Source organism: Mandrillus leucophaeus, unplaced genomic scaffold, assembly GCF_000951045.1.
Source record: "Mandrillus leucophaeus isolate KB7577 unplaced genomic scaffold, Mleu.le_1.0 Scaffold36, whole genome shotgun sequence".
Taxonomy (NCBI): Eukaryota; Metazoa; Chordata; class Mammalia; order Primates; family Cercopithecidae; genus Mandrillus; species Mandrillus leucophaeus.
In genome coordinates, this window is record NW_012103809.1 from 4265119 (window position 1) to 4276973 (window position 11855).

The window sequence follows — 11855 nt, forward strand, 5'->3', positions numbered from 1 at the left end:
CACACACACACACACACACACACACGTATTTAATCTATTTAGATCTGCAAATACCCAGGGTTATAAAGTTTTTGCTCTGTCCTTGATGGCTTTATGCCAATTTCTTCAACCTCTCAAATACGTGAGTGTCTTCCTCCTCACAAATCAGCACAGGACTGCAGTCCTAAAGCCTCAATACACCCCCTGTAAGTTTACATCAACTTATTCAACACCTGTGGCTAAACCCATACACCCACTATGCCTTCTGTTTTCTATCCCATTCATTTCTAAACCCTCTGCTTGGTTTCATTTTTTTTCCTTTCCCCAATTACTAACAGCAAGAGAGGGTCCCAACTGAATTCTTTTTTTTTTTAGACAGAGTCTTGCTCTGTTGCCCATGCTGGAGTGCAGCGGTACCATCTCGGCTCACTGCAATCTCCGCCTTCTGGGTTCAAGCAATTCTCCTGTCTCAGCCTCCCGAGTAGCTGGGATTACAGGTGCCCGCCACCATGTCCAGCTAATTTTTGTATTTTTAGTATAGACGGGGTTTCACCGTGTTGGCCAGGCTGGTCTTGAACTCCTGAACTCAGGTGATCCGCCCGCCTCGGCCTCCCAAAGTGCTGGGATTACAGGTGTGAGCCACTGTGCCCAGCCCCAGCTGGATTCTTGGAACTGAAATTTCTACGTTTGCCTAAAAGGTACACAGGGAAGTGTGTTACAGATCCATCTTTGCTGGCAATCCAGTCTCAGCCTTTTCTCTTGTTTGCCATACCCCATCTTCCCAACAAGCTTCTGGGAAATGGAGACTGTGTCTTGCTTCAGGAGACTTAGATGTGAAAAGCAAATCTTCCTCAGATAAACACGGTGGCCCACTCATGTGTTTAGAAAGTTATAAATGACCATGCCCACAAAAACACAAAAGAAAAAGATCATCTTCTCCCTCACTGGATTAAAGATGTATCTGTGCAGATACAGGATGATTTAAAAATGGATTCCCTTTCAGATTAAACTGAATTGAAACATTTCCTTTTCACTTGGATTTAGACGAGAAAATGCTATTTGCAGGCACATGATAAACTCCCCACTGTCTGTCCAGATCTTTCTCCCAAGCTCCAGATTCATATACCCAGGTGCCCACTAGGTGGATCAACTAAGATGTTTAACAGGCATCCCGCACTCAGCTCTCCATTCTCTACCTCCACATTCCTAACCTCTTCTAATTCCCCTTTCTCAGCTAAAGTCACCACCGTTCACCCAGTTCCCAAGTCAAAACCTCGGATGCTGCCACTAATTCTTTCCACCAATCTACCCACAAGTCCTATTGGTTCCACTACCAAAACGTGTAGATTCTGCTCACTTGTACCTCTGCTACTTCCACTCTGGAACCAGCCATTTTCATTACCCCATCCCAGCTGGACATAAGCAGTGGCCTCTTAACCAGTGTCCTTGTCTGTCCTGAGTTCCCAGCATGCTCTTCCGAGCAGGCAGAATCTTTTAAAAATGTACACCAGATGGGCTGGGCACGGTGGCTCACGCCTGTAATCTCAGCACTTTGGGAGGCTGAGGCGGGCGATCACAAGGTCAGGAGACTGAGACCATGCTGGTTAACACGGTGAAACACCATCTCTCCTAAAAATGCAAAAAATTAGCCAGGCATGGTGGCACATGCCTGTAGTCCCAGCTACTCAGGAGGCTGAGGCAGGAGAATTGCTTAAACCTGGGAGACGGAGGTTGCAGTGAGCTGAGGTCCCACCACTGCACTCCAGCCTGGACGACAGAGCGAGAGTCTGTTTCAAAATAAAAAATGTACACCAGATCATTTAGGAAAGAGCATTTGAAAATCTTTATTTTATAAAAAGTTGTAATGGGGACACAGAATTGGTTTAATAAAATTTAGGGTTTACTGAATGCATAGCTTTGGCGAGGGGTGGGGCTTCGTGTTTTCTGGAAGCATATTCGTCATCTTGATTTTTGCTCCTAAGCATTTCTTGAGCAGAATTCTACTAGTGGTAGAAACAGGAGGTCCAGAAAAGTCCTTGGTGACAGACTGACGACTAAAGAGCTCTGTGATTAGGTTTTTTAGTTTACTGGTGCCCTTTCTTCGGAGAGTCCAAGACACTTGAACCTGATCTATCTATACTCTAGTTAGCGGCAAACATTTTCTTTGTTCCACTTACCTGGAAGATATCTTGATTGTTTCAAGTAGTACTGTTTAGAGGTTGGAGCAGTTGACAATTCGGAATCAGATTTTAGGGAAATAACCGCAGGTAAGCTCTTGTTTTCCCCTGTCGAGTGGCTGGCGCCTGAGGGTACTGGCTCTGGAAGCCTTGAAAGCCAATGAAAGGTAGCATTACAGCACGAACAGCAGGAGGATCTCGCCCACCCTCTGCACATCTTCCTAAGCCAGTCAATCTGACCTCTCTTAAATGGTTTCCATCAGTCTTTTGGCTCACTGACAACTTCCCCTCTACCCCCGCAGACATCAGGTTGTGCACAGACGCATTTCTGATGCCAGACAGTATGTGACAGGAGGCTTTAGAACTGAGCAGCAGTTTGCTTGTGTATAGTATGTTTCTATCTGTCCTGCAACTGCTGCAAGTGGATTCAAAACGTGGGAAGCTGGTGTGTGGAGACAGAAATAACAGCCATCTTCACCTGTTGACTAAAATAATTTATAATCAATGAGGTTGTTTGGGGCACGGTTTGGATGGCCTAAAAAACTGAAGTGGGGAAAGAAGTGCTAGAAAAGCTCCCATATACAATTTCCGGTTACCCTAGTGTCAGGCACAGAAAATAGGTATTTGTGGAGACGTGCCTGTGTCTCAGGAGCCAGAACAGACTTGTGCAGTGGCTAAGCACCTAGCTGGCTGTTTGGTGGTGTTAGTATTAAGACTGACTCTCTGCCCGTTGGTCACTGACTCCCACAGTCCTGTTTCTGTGCAGGGACTGAGGACTTTCTACTTCGAGGCTTAGTTTTGTCTCATGCCCAAGGCCTGTTCCTGAGGCCTCTTTGACCAGGTAGCAGTGCGTGAGGCAGCCATTGCTTTGTTCTGCTGCCCATTCCTCTGTGTGTAATGAGCCCTCCACGACCAACCTCCTCCCCACCACCCTCCGACTGGGCTCCTTCTTTGCTGGGGCCTGAATATACTGCCCAATTTCCATCACTTGTTAACTCCAAGCATCCATGGTTTCCACCTAGAAATTCATGCTACCGTACCCTACTCACCAAGTCGACTCCCTTGGAAATGGACACTCACTTGGGTGGCCCTTTGAACTACTGGCCACCTGCTTGGGGGCAGTTCTAGGCACAGGTACGTCTGCTTCATTGGGAACAGTCCCGCCATTTCTGGCATCTTTCCCTTCTCCTGAGCCCACTGCTGTTGTACCACTAACTGAAATTCTACCCAGTCTCAAAACTGCCCACTCTAAAAAGACTTTTCTCTCCTCATCAGAGGGCTCTCTGCCCATAGACAGAACACCCAGTGCTCCTTGCGGCTGTCACTAGTGGCACTAAATACACACACTTGTCATGTGTTATCGTCCTCCGGAGGTCTTATTTCTGTTGCTATATATTTGATGAGTTGAGGAGAGGCTTAATTCCAACTAGGTATTCAGTAAACATCTACTGAATATAAATGCAAGTATAAATGTAAATATAAATATCGTGCTTTTTGTTCACTTTTAAGAAGACAATCAGGCCGGGCGCAGTGGCTCACGCCTGTCATTCCAGCACTTTGAGAGGCCAAGGCGGGTGGATCACCTGAGGTCAGGAGTTTGAGACCAGCCTGGCCAACATGGTGAAACCCCATCTCTACTAAAAATATAAAAATGAGCTGGGCATGGTGATGGTCACCTGTAATCACCCAGCTACTTGGGAGGCTGAGATAGGAGGATTGCTTGAACCCAGGAGGCAGAGGTTGCAGCGAGCCAAGATCACGCCATTGCACTCAGCCTGGGTGACAAGAGCAAAGCGCCATCTCAATAATAATAACAATAATTTAAAAAATAAGACAACCATTAAATAAAAGGTATACATGTTAGTATTTGGTACTCTGTATTCTTTATGGGGAGGCCTTGGCTGCCTGAGAGACCTAGCAGGGGACGGCAGGGTCTGTTCAATTCACCAATTCACCTCCTATTCACAAATCCACCAAATTCACCTCCTATTCACAAATTCACCAATTCACCTCCTATTCACAAATCCACTAATTCACCAATTCACCTCCTATTCACAAATCCACCAATTCACCACCTATTCACAAATTCACCAATTCACCTCCTATTCACAAATCCACCAATTCACCAATTCACCTCCTATTCACAAATCCACCAATTCACCAATTCACCTCTAATTCACCAATTCACCTCCTATTCACCAATCCACTAATTCACCAATTCACCTCCTATTCACGAATCCACCAATTCACCAATTCAGCTCCTATTGCTAAAGAAGCAGCGTGGGGTAGAAGAGAGAAAGATCTGGATTTGAATTAATCCTCACCTGATCTTGGGCAAGAAACCCAGCCTATCTGAGTCTCAGCATTCTAGTCTGCAGATATTTTTACTGAAGTATGAAAATTATAAAGTTTAGGCAGGAGCTTAACAGCTGGTAGTATATTAATAGTAATGATGATCATAATAATAACCATATGCCAAGAATTGTACAGGACCATTGAAAGATGCCAAAAAATAAAAATGTAGAAGAAATGGCCGGGCGCGGTAGCTCACGCCTGTAATCCCAGCACTTTGGGAGGCAGAGGTGGGCGGATCAGGAGGTCAGGGGATCAAGACCATCATGGCTAACACAGTGAAGCCCCGTCTCTACTAAAAATACAAAAAAATTAGCCAGGCATGGTGGCAGGCACCTGTAGTCCCAGCTACTCGGGAGGCTGAGGCAGGAGAATGGCATGAACCCGGGAGGCAGAGCTTGCAGTGAGCCGAGATCGCACCACTGCACTCCAGCCTGGGCAACAGAGCGAGACTCCGTCTCAAAAAAAAAAAAAAAACATGTAGAAGAAATACCTACATGAAAAATTCATTGTCATACCACTTTTCTAAAGAATTTCAAGAGAAAAGGGATAATTAATGTTGAAGAAATTTACTAGTTGTATTACAACCTTGATCTTTTTTTGATTTTTTGAGACAGTATCTTGCTCTGTTGCCCAGGCTGGGGTGCAGTGGCTCCACCTTTCAAGCTTAAGCAATCCTCTCACCTCAGCCTCCTGAGTAGCTCAAACTACAGGTGTGGGCTGCTACATCTGGCTAATTTTTGTATTTTTTTTTTTTTTTTTGTAGAGATGGAGTTTTGCCATATTGCCCAGGCTGTTCTCAAACTCCTAAGCTCAATCAACCCACCCACCTCGGCCTCCTAAAGTGCTAGATTTATAGGCCCAAGCCACCATGAACAGCCACAACCTTGATCTTAAATATAGGTTTTGATTCAAACCTCTACCATCCTCAAAAATATATGAGTAAAATTTATGAATAAATTATGAATAATTATAAATAATTATGAATAAAATTTAGCTGAAATCAGAATGACGTGGGTTTTAAAAAATGTTTTCAAGTCGCCAGGCACGGTGGCTTATGCCTGTAATCCCAACACTTTGGGAGGTCAAGGCCAGTGGATCACCTGAGGTCAGGAGTTTGAGACCAGCCTGGCCAACATGGTGAAACACTGTCTCTATTAAAAATACAAAAAATTAGCTGGGCATGGTGGCACATGCCTATAACAATCTGAGCTACTAAGGAGGCTGAGGGAGGAGAATTGCTTGAACCCTGGAGGCGGAGGTTGCAGTGATCACATTACTGCACTCCAGCCTGGGCAATGAAGCGACATTCTGACATCCCGTCTCAAAAAGAGAAAAAAGAAAATAAAATGTTTCAAGTCTCCTATATACTACATCAACGGTCTTCAAACTCTTCTGTTCCTAGACCCAAATAATTTTTTTTAACTACGTAACTCCCTGCACGTCTTTAAATTGACATCTATAATTTTTTATCATAAATTTATTCCTTATTTCTTGTTAACAGCAGATAGAAACGGTATTTTATAAGATGAAATATTGTGAGGATTGACTGCAACTGCAGTGTTTCATGGTATGGTTTGATAAAATAAGTTTTAACTACCTTATCCATAATACACTCAAAAAAATAAATAAAATTTTAATCCACGTGTTTTGAAAACACGTGGATTAAACACATGGATTAGGAAAGAGTATCTGTGGAATGTGAAGACCTGGAAATGGATTGCCTAAGAGTTACCCAAGCAAAAAAGAAAAAAAAAAAAAGAATTATCCAAGCATATGTACTCCTTAGAGACTCCCCGCGTGCCAAAGTGAAGACTTCCATATTATAGCATGCCAAATAGCTACAGGATAAGTTTTCCTGACTCATAACACAACTGTTCTTCCTATTCTTCTGTTTCAAAGAGAAAACAGAGCATTTTAGTATATTTGAAAGAATACACATCACTAAGCCCCGGTGCTTCAGTGCTTCCAAATCACCATGCTTTCCAACATGGGCTAAAATACAGTAGCCCCCATCATGTGTGGGGGATATGTTCTAAGACCCCCAGAGGATGCCTGAAACCATAGATAGTACTAAACCTTATTCAGCCCGTCTTTTCCTATATGTATGTGCATACATACCTATGAGGAAATTTAATATGTAAGTTGGGCACAGCAAGAGATTAACATTAATAACTAATACTAAAATAGAACAAGTATAACAATATATTGTAATAAAAGTTACGTGAGTGTGCTCTCAAAAATATCTTTTTTTTTTGAGAGAGTCTCACTCTCACCCAGGCTGGAGTGCAGTGGCACGATCTCGGCTCACCACAACCTCTGCCTCCCGGGTTCAAGTGATTCTCCTGCCTCAGCCTCCTGAGCAGCTGGGATTACAGGCGCCTGTCACCATACCCAGCTAATTTTTGTATTTTTAGTAGAGACGAGGTTTCACAGTGTTGGACAGGTTGGTCTTGAACTCTTGAACTCAGGCGATCCACCCACCTCAGCCTCCCAAAGTGCTAGGATTACAGGGGTGAGCCACCACACCCAGCCCAAAATATCTTATTGCACTGTACTGCAGGTAAATGAAACCATGGAAAATGAAACTGCAGGTTAGGGGAACTACTGTACCCGATTTCTATAAGACAAGAACCAACAGAAAGCCAGTTTTCTGATTTGTCCCTTTATTTAGTAACTCTATGCCATGTAAGAATTGAAATAACTGAGAGGTGTGACTTTCTTGCCTAAAGTGGAAGAGGACTTGAGTGGGCTTTTCCTCAAATTCATGTATTTTTAGGAAAGAGTACCTATGGAAAGTGAAGACCTGGAGATGGATTGCCTAAGAGTTATCCAACCAAAAAAGAAAAAAAAAAAAATTATCCAAGCCTATGTACTCCTTAGAGACTCCCCGCGCGCCAAAGTGAAGACTTCCACACTATACCATGCCAAATAGATACGGGATAAGTTTTCCTGACTCATAACACAACTGTTCTTCCTATTCTTCTGTTTCAAAGAGGAAAAGAAAAAAAAAAGAAAAAAAAAAAGAAAGTATCTTTCCAAAATATTCACCAAAACTTAACCCATCCTAACTTCAAAGTTGAATAATACACTGAGGATGACCTCACTTATAAAAAGAAAAGGAACTGCTAGAGAGATTAAACTTCCAGAAAAGACTCAGGAAATGATTGAAAAAAGTTTAGAACAGCAAGCAAGCAGATAATGAAATCTTCACACCATCAGAAGCAGCCGTTAACTTGGCATGTGGTGCTCTGCTTTCTGCAACGAGGCATGTCAATTTCAAAGGAGAATAATGATGGTCATTCACAAGAGCATCGTGAAAATGGAACAAGATCCCCTCTGATATGTTTTGGACATCTGTCCTCTCTAAATCTCATGTTGAAATGTAATCCCCAGTTTTGGAGGTGGGGCCTGGTGGGAGGTGTCTGGATCATGGGAGCAGATCCCTCATGAATGGCTTGGTACCATCCTTGCGGTAATGAGTGAGTTCTCACTCTGAGTTCCCCCGAGACTTGATCGTTTAAAAGAGTCTGGGACCTCCTCCCTCTCTCTCTTGCTCCCTCTCTTGCCCTGTGACAGGCTGGATCCTCTTCCGCCTTCCGCCATGATTCTAAGTTTCCAGAAGCCCTCACCAGAAGCAGATGCTGGCACTATGCTTCCTGTACAACCTGCAGAACCCTGGGCCAACACATTCTTTATAGCAATGCAAAAACGGACTGACACACTCTCTCTACACACCCCCCCCCGCCACTCATCTGTTAATACTGAGAATTGTTACTGTGAGAAGATTCTTACCTTTTCAGAGGTATGTGGAAAGATTTGCATTTTGTGGAAGGAACCAATATATTAAGCAAACTTTTTTTCTTTTTTGAAATGGAGTCTCACTTTGTTACCCAGGCTGGATCGCAATGGCGCGATCTTGGCTCACTGCAACATCCGCCTCCCAGGTTCAAGAAATTCTCATGTCTCAGCTTCCCGAGTAGCTGGGATTACAGGTGCATGCCACCATGCCCAGCTAATTTTTGTATTTTTAGTAGAGACGGGGTTTCACCATGTTGGCCAGGCTAGTTTCAAACTCCTGGCCTCAAGTGATCAACCCACCTCCGCCTCCCAAAGTGTTGGGATTACAGGCCTGAGCCACTGCGCCCGGCCTATTAAGCAAACTTTTCTTCTTTTAAGGTCTACATGCATTTATATTTAATGAGTAAAATAAAGTGAATGCATGGCAAAAATAGTTTTCTGAGGAATTTGAAATCTTACCGAAATGGAGAATCTTTTTTCCTTTTGTCTTTAAAAACACCCATGCTTGGCTTCTTGGAATGGGAGGCTCCGAAATCATAGTCCTCCATCTCTTCCCAGCTGTCTCCAGACTTGAAGACAGTCTGACCCCAACGCCTCCTACCACTTTTATGACTCAGTGTGCCATTTGGCTTCTGTGGTGGAAAATCAGTCATAATCTTTAATCATGTACTGAATGCCTTTCATGTACAAGCTACTACGTAAGACACTAACAGTCCCCATTCTCAAGGAGCGTTCCATACACTTAAGGGCATAACATATATACACATTTAAAAGCATGAACAAAAATGGGCGGTACATGCCAAAAATATGACAGGTGTTCAGAGGAGAGATCTCTGTGAACTAGGTCGGTGGGAGACTTGAATATTTTGGATCTGAGTTGACTCTTCATTGACACGAAGGATCTGGAAACTCGAGACTTGGCTATGTCTCTTTGGGCAAGGGACTTAACTTCTCAAAGCCTTGGTGTCCTTAACTGGGGACAGCCTTAATGAGAAGGACACTAAGGCTGGCATGTGCCAGCATCTTTTACTCTTCCCCCTCCTTGAATGTAGACACGACATCCAAAGGCACACCAGTCATCCTGTGGCCACAGGCAAGACAGCCACCTGCTCAGGGTGGTGGAGCGGGAAGCCAGCAGCAGCCTGCCTCCTCTGCAAACTTCATGAGCTCCACCACCCAATTTCTTGTTATGTGAGAAAAACAACCCCTATTGTTTAAGCCACAGGGGTCGAGTTTTTGTCATAAGTCCCTGAATGTAATCCTAACGGAAACAGAGAGGGAAGTATGAGTCTGACTGCCACAGAATGGAGGCATTGTTAACAGAAATAAGGAACAGGAAAGAAGTCCTGGCTTGGAGCACACAATGAATTGGTTTTATACAAATTTACAGAGAGTGGTTTGGGGGCACATAAACAGAAAAATCCAAAAGGCAACTCAAAACTAGGGAATAGAGCATGGAAAATTGTCAGAAAATACAGCTATGTCGGGTGCAGGGAGATGCTTAAAGAATGGACATGCTATTGCTTGAAGCTGATGGTGTCACAGTGATAGTGATGGATGATAACAAAAAGCAGTATTTGCCAGCTTCTACACTATTATTTTCTCTGCCAGGCAGAACAATCTCCAGAATAAAGAGAATAAAAAAATGTTAAGCTCCAGATGAGTAGGGTTAATAAAAGGTTACCCTGAGCTGAGTCTGAGCTTCCCTTCTGTTGAATTGTATTTTAGGGTGCCAATGCTGAACGCTGCTGAACAATGTCAGTGATATCCAAGAATCCTGTACGTCTGAGAAGACTGGAAAGTGGCAAATATAATACTCTTAATAAAGTAGAAGATTTATTTTTGCAAATTCCACATCAGTAAGTTTGGTAGAGGATGAGGGCAAAGATTCTAAAATCAATTATTAAGTGGGATGTTTGTGAGCACTAAGGAAAAACAGTGATAGCTCATATAGACCACACTTTTTCATGAACGGCAAACAATGAATTCATTCAATGTAGTGTATGTGAACTTTAGCCCATTGGGTGAAGGCAGCAAAGGCGATCAGCACATAGTTGAAGAACTTGACCAAGAGTACTGATGAATGGATCAATGTCAGTCTAGGAGAAGGTTGTAGTGGCCTGCCCAAGATCTCACGGTCGTTCTATTCATCATGAAGATTCAGGAGGAAAACAGACAACTAAACAAATACATAGCTGGCAAGAAGGTGGGCAGAATGGGTAAACTGAGAAGAAAAAATAAAGATTCAAAAATAATTAGAAATTGGAGATGTAAAAGGTCTTGCAACTTTTTGAATCCTAGAGATGAAATACACAAGTCAGAGGTACAGAATATGCAATTTAGGAGAAGCATTTATGAAAAAATCGGTATACTTAGAAATTTTAGTTGACACAATACTCAATCCCTGGATTAAGTATTGGAACTTACCTATATAAAAATGTGTGTGTGTGTGGCAGGGCGGGGGGCTAGGTTATTCTCTTTAACTTAGAGAATACACACAGGGTCCCTAGCATATGCATGGCATTTAGTAGCTACTCAATAAATAGTAACTTCCTTTCCTTCCCTCACAGTATGAGTCAGCAATTGGGGCATCTTCTAAGCGGTTGTGGGGAGGACTGTAATCATTGGTGGCACGAGTGCACACGTGGTTTAGAGTGTTGGAGGTGATTCGTCCTGCTCTATATTCCCTGCCTGCTGTCTGCCTCCAGTTCTGGCAGCCTCATTCTAAGTGGGAAGCAGGATGAGAGGGGACTTAAAGGCATATACATAATAGGAACTGAGAGTTACCAGTCATTGGTGAATGGCGTTATATGCAGAGCCCTTAAGGGAAATGGAGATATTTCTCTAGAGAAAAGGGCAGATAATATAAGGGCTATTTTCAAATATCTAAAAGGCTGCCTTTCTAGAAAAGTGATTAGCCTTCATTAAAAGCTAGAAAACCAGATTTTACCCAGTATAAGGAAGAACTTTCTAATATTCAGAATTGTTCCAAAGATAAAGGGGACTCCTTGGGACCCCAGAGGTGGTTTGCAAGTCATGTGGGCAATTATTCAATCCTTCATTCACTGAACAAATATTTACTGAGAATCTACCATGTGGCGGGCACTGGTCAGGGTGCTGAGGCTGTACTGATAATCAGAAAACATTCCTGACCTCACTGAGCTTGCTGCACTCCAGAGGAAGAGACAAATAAACAATAAACCTAAGAAATAAGTAATTAACAGTATGTTAGAATGTGATTAGTGCTACTGGGGGACGAGGAGGCCTTGCTTATACTGGGTTGGCAGGGCAGGTGGAGACTGGATAAGGAAATAGATACGTGCTGTGTAAGACCAATTGCCATCCTAAAATGCCATAATGCAAACACATTTGGGAGTGTATACCCCAATGGGACAGCTAAAACACTACAGCAACTGAAGAGCTCCTGGAGTCGAACAAAAGATGGAAGAAAAAGTTTTATACTATGCCTGACACTTCAAAAACCCATTCTGGCTGGGCACGGTGGCTCACGCCTGTAATCCGAGCACTTTGGGAGGCCAAGGAGGG

At 43.3% G+C, this 11855-nt stretch overlaps 1 protein-coding gene across 1 annotated transcript in view; it reads right to left on the minus strand.

The window, feature by feature from the left end:
• MAK (male germ cell-associated kinase) overlaps positions 1 to 11855 on the minus strand; it is a gene marked incomplete at its 5' end in the record, with an annotated part of 53795 nt that overhangs the window by 20338 nt on the left and 21602 nt on the right. Inside the window, 2 exons of the mRNA XM_011989691.1 lie at positions 2157 to 2305; positions 8769 to 8941. Coding sequence (XP_011845081.1) covers positions 2157 to 2305; positions 8769 to 8941 — 322 coding nt within the window. The remainder of the gene's footprint in view (positions 1 to 2156; positions 2306 to 8768; positions 8942 to 11855) is intronic.